Source organism: Terrapene carolina, unplaced genomic scaffold, assembly GCF_002925995.2.
Source record: "Terrapene carolina triunguis isolate 2854851 unplaced genomic scaffold, T_m_triunguis-2.0 Scaffold58, whole genome shotgun sequence".
In the NCBI taxonomy this organism is placed as follows: Eukaryota; Metazoa; Chordata; order Testudines; family Emydidae; genus Terrapene; species Terrapene triunguis.
Genome location: NW_020664409.1, coordinates 13,442,388 through 13,461,081, shown reverse-complemented (window position 1 = coordinate 13,461,081; position 18,694 = coordinate 13,442,388). Strand labels below are relative to the sequence as shown.

The 18,694-nt window shown below is 41.4% G+C and overlaps 1 protein-coding gene across 1 annotated transcript in view; it reads left to right on the top strand.

Annotated features, from left to right (window-relative positions):
* The window catches only part of ATP9B (ATPase phospholipid transporting 9B (putative)), a 280,545-nt gene that overhangs the window by 234,178 nt on the left and 27,673 nt on the right, over positions 1-18,694 (top strand). Inside the window, exons 16-18 of the mRNA XM_024206823.2 lie at positions 2,816-2,977; positions 10,014-10,106; positions 16,300-16,383. Coding sequence (XP_024062591.1) covers positions 2,816-2,977; positions 10,014-10,106; positions 16,300-16,383 — 339 coding nt within the window. The remainder of the gene's footprint in view (positions 1-2,815; positions 2,978-10,013; positions 10,107-16,299; positions 16,384-18,694) is intronic.

Below are 18,694 nucleotides of genomic sequence, written 5' to 3'. Positions count from 1 at the left end.
CTTTTAAGGTTGAACTACTAACATTTATATACATTTTTAACTTGAGAGTGTGTATATTTATTCTTACCACTTTTTCTAAAGAAACAAATTATCTGATCCAAAACATTTGACGTGCCAAACCTCAAATTAACACTAAATAGAAAAGAGCAGTTCAGCTTTATAATGATGTAAGTATAAAATCAAGCATATTAAAGAGGTTAAGCTCTTCAAATGGTAAAGTTAAACACAACACAACTAAGACTAACACTAATTAAAATAATTTTCAGCCTGCTGGGTTTTTTTGTTGTTGTTTTTTGGGGTTTTTTGTTGTTATTTTAGAGACTAGGCTGCCCACAGTGTCCTACTTAGTAAAAATTTCTTCCCTGTATAAGCATTCTTCTCTGCTTTGAATTCCTTTTTGCAGCTGATCCAGACCTTTGCTGGTTATTTTGAACAGCAATCCTTAAGTCTTGAGAAAGAGTTTGACACTTTTTCCCCAAGGACCCCCAGGCTGCCTATGACTGAAACCCAAGTACAGAGTTGGAGCAAACAGGAAGATAAGAAGAGTGAGGTTAAGCCATCCTTTGATGGAAATTGGTCCTTTAGTACCAAGTTCAGGCATGAGGAGATCTTGCAGGAGGACAGCCTGTTTTCGCATGCACAGAACAATATTTGGAGAATCAACTTAGGAATGTTAGAGAACTCTGGGTATTTGAAGCTAGGACTTAATATCATTCTCAATGCTGTCAGGGTCATGTTGGTCAAACACATGTTTTAACTGGCTGGTACCAGTGTAAAGTTAACATGATTATCTTAAGTTGAAGCCTTTCACCCACACAGTTGATTCTTGTGCCTTATTATCCAGCTTTGATCCACTAGTGATCAATTCTAAACAAACTTCATAGAGTTGTAGCCCAGGTATAATATAAAATGACTGTGTTACAAACTGCTAACTCAAATGGTCTGTGAAGCCAAGCATGAACTAAATAATAAACAGATGTGAGTCACCAAATATAGAACGCTTAAGTCCTAGCTGCAAAGGGACACAAATGAGATGATAGGGTATTAGCAGAAAGATGCAATTTACAGGTCAGAATGTAATAGTAACCTTTCACAGTGAAAATTGAAAATTAACCTTGGGAGTATTGGATCATTTGCAGCTTATGTGGTAGTTTTATTGTAGAAGAAAATCTTTAATAGACTTTCACTGTGATTTTGGAACTAACAGTGTTGTTTTTAAAATGTTCTTATTCTCCTCCAGTAACCATCTCTTTTCCATATTTTTGTTTATTGGTGCCTACAGTGAATTTACAGGCACTGACAACATCCTGTATTAGTTTGTTGGAGCACTCAGGCCACCACCTCCTAATTTAACTTCCCATAAGGGGCTACATAAAGTGATGTACTCACCTAGGGGCAGATTCTCAGCTGGCATCAATTGTCATGACTCCACTGAAGTCAATGGAGCTATGACAATTGACGCCAGCTGAAGATTTCAGTACTGCTTTATGCCAGTTTAGGTTTAATTTTTGGGAACGAAATTGACCCCAATGCAAAGGCCCTGTACAAAGACCCACTTATGTAGGCCCTCAGCACAATAGTCAGTTTCATTCTTAAAAACTTAGGGCTAGATTTTTAAAGGTAATTAGACATCTAATCCAGCCCTTGGTGAGGTTTGATAAACGGGGAGGGGGCAGAGGAGTAGAATTTTGGAGGATAAATCTATTCGCATATATTATCCATTAAAAGAATATGGAATGTTTTTGTATATCAAAAAGTTATAAAGCAGGTTTCCTAACTTAAAAATGTTTGGCTAAATAATTCCAATGGTCATTATAACACTATTGAAAAATAGGATACCGCAGTATGTAAAGAACACTGTGCACAAAACAGAAGGTAAGTAGCATGCTACTAAGTTTAGCAACTTTTCAAAAATGCTGCTTCATTAGAGGAAAAATATGAAGTTCTCAACAATTATTTTGCAGTTCCCTAGGGTGTGTATTTAAGATGCAATGGAATTAATTTTAGCCAGTGTTCATGAAATTTGTACAATGCAGCAGTCCTTCCCCATCATCACCCTTAGGAAAATAGACTACTTTTCTAAGCACTTTTGATTGATCTAGGTTTGTAAAGGGTTGTTTCATATGTGGTTTACTAGGCAGAAACCCAGATATAGTATATTTTATAAGAAAAGTAATCAACTTATAAGTTTAAATAACTACAATATGCTGAAAAACATTAAGTAATACAAGCTTTATGTTGTCTGTTTAAAAATTGTAATAAGTAAACATCTATGAAACCACAAAGTTACAAAAAATGTTTAACACAGAATTACTCCCATTACTTTGTATTCATTGTTTTTTTATTAATGTTTTTATGAACATTGTAGAAAACAGATTTATTTATTGTATTATGTTTTGCATACACCCTTTGGTATATCTTCTGTTAACTCTAAATGAACACATTCCTTTAGTAAAACCAACCCAATTTAGTATGAGAACTGTTAAAGAAAAATATTTCTGCACAGTACACTCTAATGATGGTACAACCTCTTTTCAGTGAATAACTTTGTGTATGAGAAATAAACTCAAATAAACCTGTTTATATGCTTCATAGTGAGTTTATAAAAATACACATACCGTTATTGTTATGTTGTCATCTTATACAAAAATATTTCCGTGCTTAAATTCTGTACCACTGTACATGAGATTTGTTTTTCTGAGTGTCTTAGGAAATGAAAAGTCTTGACCCTTAACCTGAAGTCAGTTGTTTGGCTTTAGTGTAGTTTACACAAGGGTATAATTGACCTTTAACACTTCAACGTGCTTTTCTTTAGGTAGCTCTGGTACAATGGACAGAGAGTGTTGGTCTTACTCTGGTTAACAGAGATCTGACCTCAATGCAACTGAAGAGTCCAGGAGGACAAATTCTGACGTATTATATTCTGCAAGTTTTCCCCTTCACATCTGAAAGCAAACGCATGGGAATCATAGTCCGGGTAAATGTTTTGAATATTCCTTAAATTTTGTTTTTACTTTACTAAGATTTTTTTTACAGTGTACCTGTTTACTCAATATAAATGTGGACATTTCAAAGTATGCATAGTTTATATATTTTGTAAACTTTTCAAATATAAAACTTGGAAGGTTTGTAAATAACACTCGTTTGTCAACAAAATATTCAACAAGATACTTTAGAAAATTAAGACAAGTTCTCTGGCGGAACTCTCCAACAACATGGGGCCACATTGACTTCAATACTTCATGCATAGAGCAGCTTCCACAATCACAGCCTAAAACTCCACTTTTAATTTCCCCATTGTACCTATTATAGTTCTGTTAACGTTCCAAGATTTAAGAGTAATATTCAAGTACCAAATGTACTTTAATATACAGGGGCAAGTTAATGACTGACAGTGACCGAGACACAAGGGCCCAGATCCACAAAGGTACTTAGGTGCCTAAGGATATGTCTACACTGCAATTAAAAACCCAGGGCTGACTCAGGCTCCCAGGGTTCAGGCTGCAGGGGTTCTTCAATTGCAATGTAGACTTCTGGGCTCGGGCTGCAGCCCAAGCTCAGACCCTCCCATCTCACAGGGTCCCAGAGCCTGGACTTCATTCCAAGCCCAGAAGTCTACACTGCAGTTAAACAGGCCCCTTAGCTTAGAATCATAGAATCATAACATATCAGGGTTGGAAGGGATTTCGGGAGGTCATCTAGTCCAACCCCCTGCTCAAAGCAAGACCAATTCCCAACTAAATCATCCCAGCCAGGGCTTTGTCAAGCCTGACCTTAAAAACTTCTAAGGAAGGAGATTCCACCACCTCCCTAGGTAACCCATTCCAGTGCTTCACCACCCTCCTAGTAAAAAAGTTTTTCCTAATATCCAACCTAAACCTCCCCCACTGCAACTTGAGACCATTACTCCTTGTTCTGTCATCCGGTACCACTGAGAACAGTCTAGATCCATCCTCTTTGGAACCCCCTTTCAGGTAGTTGAAAGCAGCTATCAAATCCCCCCTCATTCTTCTCTTCTGCAGACTAAGCAATCCCAGTTCCCTCAGCCTCTCCTCATAAGTCATGTGCTCCAGCCCCCTAATCATTTTTGTTACCCTCCGCTGGACTCTTTCCAATTTTTCCACATCCTTCTTGTAGTGTGGGGCCCAAAACTGGACACAGTACTCCAGATGAGGCCTCACCAATGTTGAATAGAGGGGAATGATCAGGTCCCTCGATCTGCTGGCAATGCCCCTACTTATACAGCCCAAAATGCCGTTAGCCTTCTTGGCAACAAGGGCACACTGTTGACTCATATCCAGCTTCTTGACCACTGTAACCCTAGGTCCTTTTCTGCAGAAATGCTTCCTAGCCATTCGGTCCCTAGTCTGTAACAGTGAATGGGATTCTTCCATCCTAAGTGCAGGACTCTGCACTTGTCCTTGTTGAACCTCATCAGGTTTCTTTTGGCCCAATCCTCTAATTTGCCTAGGTCCCGCTGTATCCTATCCCTACCCTCCAGCGTATCTACCACTCCTCCCAGTTTAATGTCATCTGCAAACTTGCTGAGAGTGCAGTCCACACCATCCTCCAGATCATTAATGAAGATATTGAACAAAACCAGCCCCAGGACCGACCCTTGGGGCACTCCGCTTGAAACCGGCTGCCAACTAGACATGGAGCCGTTGATCACTACCCGTTGAGCCCGACGATCTAGCCAGCTTTCTATCCACCTTATAGTCCATTCATCCAGCCCATACTTCTTAAACTTGCTGGCAAGAATACTGTGGGTGACTGCATCAAAAGCTTTGCTAAAGTCAAGGAATAACACATCCACTGCTTTCCCCTCATCCACAGACACAGTTATCTCCTCAAAGAAAGCAATTAGGTTAGTCAGGCATGACTTTCCCTTCGTGAATCCATGCTGACTGTTCCTGATCACTTTCCTCTCCTCTAAGTGCTTCAGAATTGATTCCTTGAGGACCTGCTCCATGATTTTTCCAGGGACTGAGGTGAGGCTGACTAGCCTGTAGTTCCCCGGATCCTCTTCCTTCCATTTTTTAAAGATGGGCACTACATTAGCCTTTTTCCAGTCATCCGGGACCTCCCCCGATGGCCATGAGTTTTCAAAGATAATGGCCAATGGCTCTGCAATCACATCCGCCAACTCCTTTAGCACCCTCGGATGCAGCGCATCTGGTCCCATGGACTTGTGCTCATCCAGTTTTTCTAAATAGTCCTGAACCACTTCTTTCTCCACAGAGGGCTGGTCACCTTCTCCCCATACTGTGCTGCCCAGTGCAGCAGTCTGGGAGCTGACCTTGTTTGTGAAGACAGAGGCAAAAAAAGCATTGAGTACATTAGCTTTTTCCACATCCTCTGTCACTAGGTTGCCTCCTTCATTCAGTAAGGGGCCCACACTTTCCTTGAATTTCTTCTTGTTGCTAACATACCTGAAGAAACCCTTCTTGTTACTCTTAACATCTCTTGCTAGCTGCAACTCCAAATGTGATTTGGCCTTCCTGATTTCACTCCTGCATGCCTGAGCAATATTTTTATACTCATCCCTGGTCATTTGTCCAATCTTCCACTTCTTGTAAGCTTCTTTTTTGCGTTTAAGATCAGCAAGGATTTCACTGTTAAGTCAAGCTGGTCGCCTACCATATTTACTGTTCTTTCTACACATCAGGATGTTTTTTTCCTGCAACCTCAATAAGGATTCTTTAAAATACAGCCAGATCTCCTGGACTCCTTTCCCCCTCATGTTATTTTCCCAGGGGATCCTGCCCATCAGTTCCCTGAGGGAGTCAGTCTGCTTTTCTGAAGTCCAGGGTCCGTATTCTGCTGCTCTCCTTTCTTCCTTGTGTCAGGATCCTGAACTCGACCATCTCATAGTCACTGCCTCCCAGGTTCCCATCCACTTTTGCTTCCCCTACTAATTCTTCCCAGTTTGTGAGCAGCAGGTCTAGAAGAGCTCTGCCCCTAGTTGGTTCCTCCAGCACTTGCACCAGGAAATTGTCCCCTACACTTTCCAAAAACTTCCTGGATTGTCTGTGCACTGCTGTATTGCTCTCCCAGCAGATATCAGGGTGATTAAAGTCTCCCATGAGAACCAGGGCCTGCGATCTAGTAACTTCTCCTAGTTGCCGGAAGAAAGCCTCGTCCACCTCATCCCCCTGGTCTGGTGGTCTATAGCAGACTCCCACCATGACATCACCCTTGTTGCTCACACTTCTAAACTTAATCCAGAGACTCTCAGGTTTTTCTGCAGTTTCATACCAGAGCTCTGAGCAGTCATACTCCTCTCTTACATACAACGCAACTCCCCCACCTTTTCTGCCCCGCCTGTCCTTCCTGAACAGTTTATATCCATCCATGACAGTACTCCAGTCATGTGAGTTATCCCACCAAGTCTCTGTTATTCCAATCACATCATAGTTCCTTGACTGTGCCAGAACTTCCAGTTCTCCCTGCTTGTTTCCCAGGCTTCTTGCATTTGTGTATAGAAACTTAAGATAACTCGCTGATTGTCCCGCTTTCTCAGTCTGAGACAAGAGTCCTCCCCTCTTGCCCTCTGCTGCTCGTGCTTCCTCCCAGTATCCCATTTCCCCACTTACCTCAGGGCTTTGGTCTCCTTCCCCCGGTGAACCTAGTTTAAAACCCTCCTCACTAGATTAGCCAGCCTGCCTGCGAAGATGCTCTTCCCTGTCTTCGTTAGGTGGAGCCCGTCTCTGCCTAGCACTCCTCTTTCTTGGAACACCATCCCATGGTCGAAGAATCCAAAGCCTTCTCTCCGACACCACGTGCGTAGCCATTCGTTGACTTCCACAATTCAACGGTCTCTACCCAGGCCTTTTCCCTGCACAGGGAGGATGGACAAGAACACCACTTGCGCCTCAAACTCCTTTATCCTTCTTCCCAGAGCCACGTAGTCTGCAGTGATCCGCTCAAGGTCATTCTTGGCAGTATCATTGGTGCCCACGTGGAGAAGCAGGAAGGGGTAGCGATCCGAGGGCTTGATGAGTCTCAGCAGTCTCTCCGTCACATCGTGAATCCTAGCTCCTAGCAAGCAGCAGACCTTTCGGTTTCCTCGGTCGGGGCGGCAGATAGATGACTCAGTCCCCCTGAGGAGGGAGTCCCTGACCACCACCACCCTCCTCCTTCTCTTGGGAGCGGTGGTCATGGAACCCCCATCCCTAGGACAGTGCATCTCATGCCTTCCAATCGGTGGAGTCTCCTTCTGCTCCCTTCCCTCAGATGTATCATCTAGTCCACTCTCCGCATTAGTAACTGTGGAGAGAATATGAAAACAGTTGCTCACCTGTACCTCCATTGCTGGTACATGGACGCTCCTCTTTCTTCTTTTGAAGGTCACATGCTGCCAAATTTCTTCATCGTCCCTCAGTGCCCTCTGCGCAGCCTGCTCCGATTCTTCAGAACGTTGTACCTATAGAAGCATATCCTGACGTCTGTCCAGGAAATCATTTTCTCGTATGCAACGCAGGCCACGAGCCCGAGTCAGCTAGCACAGGCCAGCCATGTGCCTAATTGCAGTGTAAACATTCCTTAAGTCTGAAGTTTAGAGACACATGTCCTAGTTTTAGTCTTCACTATGATCCTCTTAACTCTGTAGGCGCTTAAGTTTTCAGGGTAAAAAATCTCTAAGCACCTAAGATTTTTACATCTGGGCATGCGCACTGCTGCTCCCCCTCCCCCCAGGTATTTATCTCTTTCCTATGCCCCAGAGTGGTCCACAAACCAGGGGAAGATGGGCATTCACCCGCCTATCTCATGTACAGGGTCCAATCAGGTAGGCCTGCTCAGAGGCCACCTACTAGAGTAGGTCTTATTCAAAATCTGGCCGGTGGTAGTGGTGGTGCCTACCTTATAACTTATAGCCCAGTGGTTAGAGCAATTGCCTGGGATATGGGAGACTCAGTTTCAGTTCCCCCTCTGCCTGAGGGGGGAGAAATGATGTGAACAGGGGACTCCTACTCTTCAGGAGAATGGTCTAACAAGTGAGCTATGGGATATTCTGATGTAGGACTCCCTCAATCTCTCCCATTGAAGCTGTTCCATTTTCAGGTGTTGTGGATTGCAGTGTTGTTCCTGTGATTTTTCTAGAAACCTAAAAAGTAGGCATTGCAACACTCAGCATTGCAATACCCAAGTCCCTTTATGGATCCTGGCCAAAGTGCTAGAAATAGAGGTTCCTAAGGGAAATGTTGAAACGACCTCAACCACAGCAACCAAAAATACTCCATAATAATACAAGGAAGAATAAATTGAATTAGGATTGTTTTTGTAAAACGTAGTTGGAAATATTTTGGTAACAAAAGGACTGTCCTCAGAAGCTGGCAATTCTGTTGTCTATTTTTGATTTTTAGAACCTGGTTGTAAAATAAAGTGTATTTTACAAAAAGTTTAGCAATGATTTGTGGTCAAAAAGTTTAATTGGTAATTATATTACCAGTCACTTTTGGGGAAGTGCATCTGCACAAAAATATCTTTAGACTTTATTAAGAAAGTGATTTATAAATTGTGGAATAACAATTTGAGAGATATTATGTAACTTTGTATTACTGAATCATTGTATCAAATTATTTTTCATTAAAATACAATGCAACTTCTTAAAGAAGTATACGATATCTCCAGCTTTCCTCTTTCTATTGTCTAACTGGATTGTAAGCACTTCTGGTGGGAATATTGTCCTCTTTCCATTTTCAAAGCACCTAGCCAACATTTTATAGTATACAAATAATAATGTATAATTAGGGCTTCTGGTTTTTCTTTTTTTTTTTTCTTTAGGGCTTCATTTATTTTTAGCAGGTTTTGAGTTTTATTTAGGTGTCCAAAATTCAGGGCTTTTTCATAGTACGAAAAAGTGATGAGTAATGTATGTTTCATACGTTACTTGTTACGGTAGTATACTCTAATGAGTATCTCTTTGTAATGTTCCCTAGTGCACTTTAACATAGTAATGTTTCAAACAGTAATACGTTTAAGCACACAAGGGTACCTTTAGTCCACAGTAGCAGGGTTGACACAGGCCAGTCAATGTGCAACATGTTTGTGTGTTTTATAAATCACACCCCTGTTACTGGGTCCATGTTACTGCTCCATGCAGATAGGCCTTTCAATACAAATAACCATTTCCAGTGTTTATTGGATAAACACCAATTTTATTTTTTATTTTATTTTTTAATTGGGAGTGTTTTGTCAGTGTTATCAGTTAAAACCTAAAATCAGCAGCCCTACTTATGATCTCAATGTGAAGACTTATGTATCTGAGGGAAAGGTGGCAGCCTTAATACAGAAATGTATTTGTGCAGTATACCACAAAGGAGGCAGAACCTTCCAGTAATTAGAACAAGGCCTAGAAGTTAAGAAATCGAGGCTTTATTTTCAATTCTGCCACTGATGCACTTTGTGTTCTTGGGCAAATCATTTAGGCCCACTATTCAAAAGTGACCCCTGTAATTTTGCCTCCATTTTTAGCGCAACCAACTTTTAGCTATTTAAGAATTGATTTTCAAAAATGCTGAGCACCTGTATCTTGCATTGACTTAATTTGGAATTGTAAGTGTTCAGCACCTCTGTAAATCAGACCTTAGATATGTAAAGTTGGGCACCCAAAAACTGAGACCCCCAAAATTATAAATCGCTTTTTGAAAATTTGGGACATTGCCTCTCTTCCTCAGTTTCCCTTGATGTATAAAATATGGTGCAGTCAGTTTACTCTATCAGTTTGTGGATTTTAGTTGTGAATATGTCCCAACAGGCTAAGATGTGCACATTTTTATGGATAAAATTAATTAAATTGAGTGATAAATCTTGCCGACCTTTTTGTAAAGTGCTTTGAGAACTTGTATGAAAGATGCTATGTATATGTTAAAGGGGTATGGTCACTGCTATTGGCTATTTCAAATTTATTTTACTGTATTAAAGTATAAGCAGATTGCTTTGAAGATATGGTCATTTTGATTAAACAATACGAACAAAATATTTCTTCTACTGTTTTTCTAAAATTGCAGGATGAATCTACTGGAGAAATTACCTTTTATATGAAAGGTGCAGATGTCGCAATGTCCACCATTGTACAGTACAATGACTGGTTAGAAGAAGAGGTAAGAAATAGCATGGGTAGAACCGAGCAGAAAATTAAATAGAAGAGACTGTGTACTTTATTTTGTCATGGGGAAATATTTTATAGCTGAAATTTGCAAAGAACAGAAGGAGAAACCACAATGTCTTCTTTACCACAGATAGTGGAATAGGTTCAGAAATGGAAATATTAAATCAAAGCAGTAATGGATTGTGAAATGCAATTAAGTGTATCATGAATAGATTTTAAGGAATTGCAGTTGTTTTCAAATTTTGTATAACCCAGAAAGGAAAGCAGAGGTAACAGTTTTACTGAACAACATAGCAACCTAAGACTAGGGATATATTTGTTATGTTGAATGTCCCTTCCAAAACAAATGTACACATAAAACCCAAATACTTTTTGAGAAGTATTCTGTATATAGCACCTATTAGTCTCTTTACTGTTACAATTGGCTGGGAATCCTGAAATATCTTCATGGATGTAGCCAAAATTAAATAAATTTACTTAACCGTGTGAGTATAAACGTAATTTTATAGTAATATAAGCTCCATATATATATTTATTTGCACAGACTACATTTCAAAACTGCTTAAATATTTTCCACTGTGTTGCTGTACTAGGCACCAGTAATCATCCTAATCTGACCCTGCGTACAGACATTATGGTAATACAATGATCACACCATGTATGTTCATAATGGTATTGGCAATATGAATCAATATCTGCTTCAGGGCGGTTTGATTTAATCAGGGACATGAATAAATTAAACTCCCTCAAGACCTAACAAAATGTCATAAAAATTACTTTTGGCGATAATGATGCACAATTAATTGTAAAATACTTGTTTAATTTATTTAACATTATGAGGTCAAGTCAATAAGTGTTTTGCACCAGACAGGCAGCATCAGGCTTGTTTTTCATTAAGACCATTGTTTTATGCTGCTTTTTTTTTTTTTTTAAGACTACTTTTAGGGTGTAGTCTTTTGATCAGCAAGAAATGGATTTGCTATAAAGAAGTCATATTTTCTTGACAGTCATTGCTTGGCTCTATCGCATGTGCTTTAACCATCTAAAAGATTAGTATAACCAATTCTAAAACTTCAGTCAAAAGGAAGTCTCCTTATTAAAAAGATTAGCAGGAGGAATCCAAGTGACCTAACTAACAATAGCATATTGTGTTATCCTGTAGGAGAACCAAAGTGAAGGTTTTTTTCTGATTCAGTCTCTAAGTAACTACGGAAACAAATTCATGACCGTTAAAGATGGGGGGGAAACTATATGTCTATTTACTGCAGTATATCTTGCTAGAGCAAGATTGTTCTTTACAATATATTCTTTAGTACTTTGTTCTATCCAGGTTCACATGTCTCTGCAGTCATAGGTGCCGACTTTCCGAAGTGCCGAGGGGTGCTCGACCCCCAGCTTTGCTCCAGGCTCTGCCCCCACTCCACCCCTTCCCCCAAGGCCCCACCCCGCCTCTTCCTGCCCCTGCACCACTCCCACCCTGCCTCTTCCCACCCAGTTCTGCCCCCTCTCCTGAGCGTGCCACATCCTCGTTCCTCTCCCGCAGCCTGCTGCACACCGCAAAACAGCTGATCGTGGCGGGCGGGAGGCGCGGGGAGGGAGGGGGAGGCGCTAATCCACAGGGCCCACCAGCGGGCAGGAAGTGCTGTGGGGGAGAGCAGATGAGGGGCTGCCAGTGGGTGCTCAACACCCACCATTTTTTCCCTGTGGGTGCTCCAGCCCCAGAGCATCCAGGAAGTAGGCGCACCTATGTCTGCAGTACTCTCAAAGCATTCAGCTCTTCATATGGCTCAATAGCAGCAGGTGACTCACCAACATTTGACTCCATCATTGCTATTGGTATCATAGTTGGAACTGCATTTATTTTCATGGAAATTTTAAGTTATTTTACAGATATAACTAAAAACACAATTTGAAAATAAGCGACCTTCATCTGCCTAGTGTCTAAAGTTATGTGTTTAGCTAATGTTTTTTAAACTGACACTGCTAAAGTTAGTACAGACAAAAGTTACATTCTAAAAGGATACTATTATTTGATTGTACCACTTTAAATAATGACTGACAAAGCACAATATGATGATAAAAGTAATAATAATAATTACTCCAGCCAGGACAGGTTAGGCCTTTTAGAACTCGCTACTCAAAGAATTAAATTTAAGCATAAGAGAGAGATAAAATTATGAAATGCATAGACCAGTCAAACTAAAATAACAGCACCTTGAAAGAATAAAATTACAGAGAATATATGTGCATTGCAGGAATTACCAAGAAGAAACAACAACAATAATAATAATAATACAAATATGTGTTGGGGGGTGAGTGTGAAAAAGACTCATTGTGTGTGCGTGAGAGAGAGAGACTGTGTGCGCTTTTTCCCCGTTCGCCCATATCAAAGGCCGGCCCTGGTTCCAATGAATCCCATCTAGTGCTTTCCACCTGCAATTTGGTGACTCATGAGTGGAATTAAGAGAAGAAAGAAGAAAGTTGGTGGCTGGGCTGAGGGAAAAAAAGCATATACATTTTCAGCTCATAGTTACATTTTGGGGGGAAAGCTATAAATCGGTGAAAATTCCATCTGAACCATAATTTTACCTTCCCCTAGATTCTCTCTGTCTGTGTACTATGATCTTCTACCAATAGATGGAGTAAGGAAAATTCATTTCAGTTTCTATCACTTATAACTGTAGCAGGATCATTAGCTCCAGAGAAATCCAGCCCTGTTCTTGTGTAAAGTAAGGGAAAACACCTCTGTGGTGCTGAGCAAAGTTTTGAGCTAATATTTTTTTAACCTGAATTTTAATTTTATCATTTTGAAATCTGTGCTGCAATCTGTCTAGCTGAAGGGCAATTTTCATTTTTTTTCTTTACTCTGCTCCAACCATAGTCATCTGCAAGAGGGTAGTCCATCATCGAGGTATGTCCACCACCAGGACAGGCAGAGGGAGTGCCCCGTGAGCTTATGTTCTCTATTTGTGGGCCTCCCATTTGAATCTTAACAGCTAGATGGGTCAGACCCTTATCTAAGAAGATTTTCATACAGGCTCTCTTACCCCTGGAATTGCATATAGATTGTGTGTGCAGCCACTGTTTTCTCTGCCTGAAAGAGTAGAGGCACATAGTAGCCCTACATCACAAAAGTGAGGCTCCTGGAGTTCTCCTAGTTGTGGGTCTATGTGATTTTGGACAACCAGATTCAGGTCCTCTATAGTCAGTCTCCTTGGGGCCATTGCAGAACTGTTCCAGGGAAATGGCCTTTAAGGTAGAAGTATATATTTTATTGCTTTGTCCAGTCTATAATAGAAATGCCAAATGATGCAGATTCTGTCACAGGCCTTGAGAGATTATTCCATAGCCCAAGACTAGCCAGGGTGGGTGTGGACAGGTGTCTGAATTGTCCTCCAGCATCTCTAGCCGTTATGTTATGAAGAAAACCTTGTGAAAGTATCCCAAGTGTTATGGATGACAAATGGTAGTCTTAGCTTGCAGAGGATCTGAAACAAAAGCTCTGAGTTGTAAATTGTCCCATGCATTCCAATAGGTGCTAACTCAAATGCAAATCATGATACTTTAAAATGTCAACATTGTTAACTGTTTCATTGATCATCAAAGCATGTAAGAAAATAGAAAATATATTAAAGATCTACACAATCTACTCTGATTAATTGCCCATTTTAGGTAGGTCTTTAGCAACATATGAGAGTTGAATGAACCATGACTGGTTTCAGTTTCCTGAAGGGGGACTTAACTATCAAAAGAATGGGAAAGACTAGCCTAAAATACCATGCTGTCAGGAAGATTTTCCTTATATTCAGACTACGTTTAAAAAAAATGAATCCTATTACTTCTAGTTATATCCCTGCATACCACATGAAGTAATCTCTCCCTACTTGGTGTTTGTATGCTTCACAACTGTTATTGTCCCCCACCTCCTACCCTCTAATATTGATCTATCCAAGTGTACATTTTTAGCCCTTTACATTAGCCTATTTTGCTGTCATGCAATTGCAAACTCATATTTAATTTGCTGTCCATTTTTACTCCTTAGTCTCTTTCTGAATTACTACTTCCCATGTTACTCATTACCACTGAATATCTGCATTGTGGATGATTTTTCTCTATTTGTCCATTAGCTTGTATTTTTCACAGATTATTGTATTTTATTAAGTTCTGTTGTTTCTAAGATTTCTGGATATATTTGTATTATTTCAGAATTTTTTCTGTTTTACAACTCCTCTGTTTATTATCTGTTTGCTGTTTATTCCTTAATAAATCATGAATATAAATGTGAAATAGTACTTATTCTAACACAGATTTACGCACAACTCGCTAGGCACCTTCCTCCAATTCAGTACTTTACCACTTAGATCACAACCTCTTAGCCAATTTTCAGTGTATACTATAGCATTTTTATCAAAGCCGATTTGAATGATCTTTCAACTAAGATTTCATGAACCATAGTATCAAATGCTATTCTCAATATGTGGTGCTCCACAAGGATCCAAATTACTTATTTGTCTCAGCTTGGTTAAGAAAAAGGTATGTTTGAGATAAAGAAGTTCAGACTGGGTTAAAACCACTATGCTGTATGCACAAAAGAAACCAATCTCACTATTTTACTAGTCTGAACTTTAGCTCTCTTAGCATGTAGATGGATGCCTTATGTGCAGTAAAGGGAAGATTAGTGATTCCTTTATCTTTATTTGACACCATATACTACTTGGACATCATTTTACCTAGTGTCCAGACTAATCTAGCAGGGACTAAAAACCAAATTAGCTGTTATGGAAATCATAGAAATGTAGGGCTGGAAGCGACCTCGAAAGGTCAACAATTCCAGCCTCCCACACTGAGGCAGGGTCAAGTATACTTGACAGTTTGTCTAGTCTTTTCTTGAAAACATCCCAGACTGGGATTCCACAACCTCCATTGTTAATCTGTTCCAGTACTTAACTCTTCTTATAGTCAGAGTTGTTTTCCTATTATCTAACCTAAATCTCCTTGGCTGCAGATTAAACCAATTACTCCTTGTCCTACCATTGATGGATATGTAAAACAGTTGATCACAATCCTCTTTATAATAGCCCTTAATATATTTGAAGATTATCATCAAGCTCCTCCTCCATCTTCTCTTCTCAACATTAAACATACCCAGTTTTTACCTTTCCTCATAGATCAAATTTTCTAAACTTTTTATCGTTTTTGTTGCTTTCTCTGGATACTCTCCAATTTGTCTACATCTTACTTAGTGTGATGCAAAAAAACTGAACACAGTATTCCAACTGAGGCCTCACCAATGCCAAATAGAGTGGAATACGTACCTCCTGTTAATATACCTCAGAATCATATTAACCTTTTTTTGCAACTGCATCACATTGGTGGCTCAGTTTGTGATCCACTATAATCCCCAGATCCTTTTCAGCAATTCTACTGCCTCGCCAGTTATTCCCTAATTTTGTATTTGTGCTTTTGCTTTTTCCTTCTTAAGTACAGTACTTTGCACTTGCCTTTATTGAATTTCATTTTGTTAATTTCAGACCACTTCTCTAACTAATCAAGGTGCTTTTTGAATTCTAATCCTGTCCTCCAAAGTGCTTGCAACCCTTTTCAGCTTGGTGTCATCCACAAATTTTATAACCATACTCTCCACTCCATTATCAAAGTCATTAATGAAAATTATGAATAGTATCTGACCCGTGACAAAACTCCTCTATATGACTCTTAGATATACCTTCCCAGTTTGACCGCGAACCACTGATAACTATTCTTTGAGAGTGATTTTTCAGCCAGTTGTGCACCCTCCGTATAGTAATTTCATCTAGACCACATTAACTAGTTTGAGAGTGCCATGTTGGACTGTGTCAGAAGACTTACTAAAATCAAGATATATCATGTCTATTGCTTCTCCTGATCCCCTAGGCCAGTAACTTAGTCAAAGAAGGCTAGTTTGGCATGATTTTTTTCTTGACAAATCCATGTGGCTATTACTTATCACCCTATTATCCTCTAGGAGCTTACAAACTGATTGTTATAATGATTTGTTCCAATACATTTCCAAGTATTGATGTGATGCTGGTTAGTCTGTAATTCCTGTCTGTAAAGATAGGTACCACATGCCCTATTGTTGGGCTGTAGTACAGAACAGCATGCTATTTTACCTACGTTATTCTTTTGTACTTTTGTCTATTCAGTGTGGCAACATGGCACGAGAAGGATTGCGCACTCTGGTGGTTGCCAAGAAGTCATTAACAGAAGAACAGTACCAAGATTTTGAGGTATGAAAATAGAGAGGAATCTGTATTCTGGGCATAGCTCTTGTGCTCAGATAATGCAAAGCACTTGATAAGGAATACTATTATTTGTATTCTATTAAGATGACTTGATGATCAAATTTTGATTAAAATATTTGTAATAACTGATGTGTTTAAACAGAAATGTTGTGATATTCTGTCACAGTTTTTGACATTCCTTAGCAACTATTCCAAGATCTTTCACAGGATATTGTTTAGTTTTGTTTATTATACTATTAGATTATTGCTATACAACATCAAAGGTCCTAATTTAAATTAATTTTAGAGTCTCAGTATAGCACAAAATTCTACTAGTTCTGAAAGACGAGGACAATCACTACTTAGGTGTCATGAGGCCTGCTTTTTATAAAGTCATCTCATGATTCACTTTAAGGGTCATGCAAAGAAACTTGCACTGTTACACTGACAGAGGCCTGGTCTACACTACGGGGTTAGGTCAAATTTAGCCGTATTAGGTCGATGTAAAAATGACTGCGTCCACACAACCAACCCCGTTCCGTCAACCTAAAGGACTCTTAAAATTTACTTCTGTACTCCTCTCCGGCGAGGGGAGTAGCGCTAAAATCGACTTTGCTGGGTCGAATTTGGGGTAGTGTGGACACAAATCGACGGTATTGGCCTCCAGGAGCTATCCCAGATTGCTCCATTGCGACCACTCAGGACAGCACTTTGAACTCCAATGCACTAGCCAGGTACACAGGAAAAGCCCCGGGAACTTTTGAATTTCATTTCCTGTTTTGTCAGCGTGGCGAATTCAGTAGCACAGGTGACCATGCAGTCCCCCCAGAATCGTAGAGCGTAGAATGTTTCTACGCTCCCCCTATCATCTCCGTCCCTGAGGTTATCGCAGATTAGAAGGAGGAAAACGCACTCGCGATGACATGTTTTCCGAGCTCATGCAGTCCTCCCGCACTGATAGGGCACAGATTAATGCATGGAGGCATTCAGTGGCAGAGGCCAGGAAAGAATTAAGTGAGCGCGAAGAGCGGAGGCAGGACGCGATGCTGAGGCTAATGGGGGAGCAAATGGACATGATGAAGCATCTGTTGGGGGAGCAAATGGACGAGATGAAGCATCTGTTGGAGCTGCAGGAAAGCCAACAAGAGCACAGACCCCTGTTGCATCCAGGGCCGCCCGGGGGGCGGGGGGAAGTGGGGCAATTTGCCCCGTACCCCGCAGGAGCCCCCACGAAAATCTTGGAGGTTCCCCCCCACCCCCGCCTTCCCCCATCCCCCGGCCTCAGCACGCCGCGTCCAGGAGCAGCCCTGGACAGCACTGCAGCCAGGTGGCCTGAGCTCCTCCTGTTCAGAGCCGTGTGGTAAGTGGGCGGGGCTCCGAGCTCCGGGCTGAGCGGCGGGAGTTCAGGTCCCGTGGAGCCACGCTGCTGCAGCGCTGTCCAGGGCCGCTTCTGGACGCGGCGCACTGAAGCTCCGGGAGAGGTGGGAGGCGGGAGTAAGCAGCATGGTAAGCCCCTCTGAGCGGGACACCCCATCTCCCCACAGCCCTGACACCCAGCTCCGAGCCCAGCCCCTCTGAGCTGGACACCCCCCCCACCCCCCCCCCCCCCCACCCCCCACCCCCCCGCCCCCCTGCCCCCCAGCTCCGAGCCGGGCACCCCCCGACCCCATCCCCCCGCAGCCCTGACCCCCAAGCCCAGCCCCTCTGAGCCGGGCACCCCCAGACCCAGAGCCCAGCTCCCCACCCAGCCCTGGGCAACAGTAGCGCCACCCCCAGGCAGCGACAGCCCATTGGCACCAACCATCACCCTCACCCAGCGACAGCCCATTATGTAATTGCAAATGTATACATACCATTAAAGCATTTAATGTTTTTAAATAATGTATTTCGTGTATTTTCAAATTATTAAAAATTAATTTTTTGAATGTATTTCACTGGTTATTTTTTTACATTTCCAAATACATGTTACTATAGTATTGCAACTTTTTTTTTTATGTAAGTGGCCCCTGAAATTGTTTTGCCCCAGGCCCCCTGAATCCTCTGGGCAGCCCTGACTGCATCCACTGTATAACCGCCTACCCTCCTCCCCATGTTGCATAGCCTCCTCACCCAGATGGCCAAGAACGTGTAGGGGGGAGGCTCCAGGCACCCAGCCACTCCACTCCGAAGGATGGCCCAAGCAACAGAAGGCTGTCATTCAAACAGTTTGATTTTTAGTGTGGCTACAATAAGCAATGTGGCCTTGTCCTTCCCTCCTCCCCCACCCCACCCGGGCTACCTTGTCCGTTATCTCTTTTTTTTTTTTTTTTTTTTTTTT